The sequence below is a fragment of the Hordeum vulgare genome, chromosome 5H (assembly GCF_904849725.1).
Source record: "Hordeum vulgare subsp. vulgare chromosome 5H, MorexV3_pseudomolecules_assembly, whole genome shotgun sequence".
Taxonomy (NCBI): Eukaryota; Viridiplantae; Streptophyta; class Magnoliopsida; order Poales; family Poaceae; genus Hordeum; species Hordeum vulgare.
In genome coordinates, this window is record NC_058522.1 from 505,733,482 (window position 1) to 505,735,139 (window position 1,658).

At 57.9% G+C, this 1,658-nt stretch overlaps 1 protein-coding gene across 1 annotated transcript; it reads left to right on the forward strand.

The window, feature by feature from the left end:
• The first annotated feature begins 222 nt into the window (after positions 1 to 222).
• On the forward strand, positions 223 to 1,149 carry LOC123397657. Its single transcript, XM_045092193.1, has one exon. The coding sequence runs from the start codon at positions 341 to 343 to the stop codon at positions 899 to 901; it is 561 nt and encodes a 186-aa protein (XP_044948128.1). The 5' UTR covers positions 223 to 340; the 3' UTR covers positions 902 to 1,149.
• The last annotated feature ends 509 nt before the right edge of the window (positions 1,150 to 1,658 follow it).

Consider the following 1,658-nt stretch of genomic DNA (forward strand, 5'->3'; position numbering starts at 1 on the left):
CCGCCACGCGTCCCGGTCCCGTTCGCAGACGGCGTCCAAGTCCACCGAACGTTCACGTGACGGGCGACCGATTCCGTCCACCATCACCCATTCCCAGACCACGCGACCCCACGCGCCAGAGTCTCCTCCCTCGTCCGCTCACGAGCCCGACACCGGCCGCGCCGGCTCCCCGCTATAAAGCCGCCCGTGCAGCCCACGCCTCCGTCCCGTTTCTTCCTCATCCGCATCCGCCCATCCATCTCCGCAACAACGAGAAAAAAAAAAATATCTCCCCTTCCATTTCGATCGGTCCTCCTCATCCTCTCGCGTAGCCACCGATCGGCCGCCGCTCCGTCCATCCATGTCGTCGCTCGCCGTCCGCCGCGGGCTGGAATGGGAGCTCGGCTGGCTCGGGGGCCTCTTCACGGCCGCGGAGCTGGCGGCCGCCGACCTGCTCCTCCAGCTCAGCGGGGACTACGAGGTGGCCGACGCGGCGTCCCCTGCCACGACCTCCCCCTCCCCCTCGCCGCGCTCGGCGGGCTCCTTGTGCGAGGACCTCGCCGCCTTGGTCGAGGAAGAGAAGGAGCGGATCGTCGAGGAGGCGGCGCCTTTGTCGCTGCGGTCGGTGGAGAAGCGGGCGAGGAGGAGCTCCGCGATCTGGGGCGCCGAGGACCTCGCCGTGGTCGGCGAGGAGGGGTTGGAGCCTCCGCGGATCGCCAGGGAGGCGGCGCCGTCCCCGGGGTCGGCGGAGCTGGACAGGAGGGCGAGGAAGAGGTACCGCCTGCTGTCGGAGCTCTACGCCTCCACGAGACCGGTGAAGGCCGTCGCCCCTGCTGCTGCGAAGAAGAAGAGGAAGAGGCACGACGGCGAGCCTTCGTCGTCGTCGTCGTCGTCGGAGGCGACGAGGTACGGAGACTACTAGAAGTTCAAAAAGGGCTCTTGTGTAATTACGTCGCCGTCGTAGGGTTGATTCCGTAGCAATCTTTGCCGAGACGAAACGGAAAGCGACAGACACCACAGCTGCTTGTAGTACAAGGAAGAAGAAGGTGGTTAGCGCCTCCACTTTTCGAATTTGAATTTGAAACTGGGATCTCAAGCATCGGAGCGCCCACCCAACCACTGCTTCGCGCTCATCAGTGCAAATGTTTTTGGCAGTTCCTTCCTCCGTGATTTGGGTGATCTGAATGTATCTCCACTCGTTTTCTATACGAACTCGAACGACCGATCGATGGGGTTGGTGTCCAAGCGTGGATGATCATCAATGCGCGGTCTTTGATTCCACAAGATCGGGGCTGGTCGATCCTCATGTGGGATTCCTCCTCCCGCCCGGGAACATATATATGACAGGAATACGGGGTTGTTTGGGTCTAGCTCTTGCACATTGCCATATTTTTGTCATCAGTTTTGCTACATCCACCTAAGTTGTTAACGTAAACTTTTACGTATGATATGATGTGGCATGTGTTGGTTGGAAGAGGAAAAGAAACAGGCCCATCCGATGAGAATCAGGGGAGGGTGATTGGTTGAAGGAGGAAAGAACGTAAGTTTACGTTAAATTCTTACGTAGATGTAGCATTTTCGTTTTGTCATACATTTTTACTAAGCTTCTCTAGGATTAGTTCAGCAAAATGAGAGTCACAATTTGGCATGTCTAAGAGATTCTATTCAAAAAAATTATA

Coding starts and splice junctions, on each gene's coding strand:
- LOC123397657 (XM_045092193.1), top strand. CDS start 341: ATGTCGTCGCTCGCCGTCCGCCGCGGGCTGGAATGGGAGCTCGGCTGG.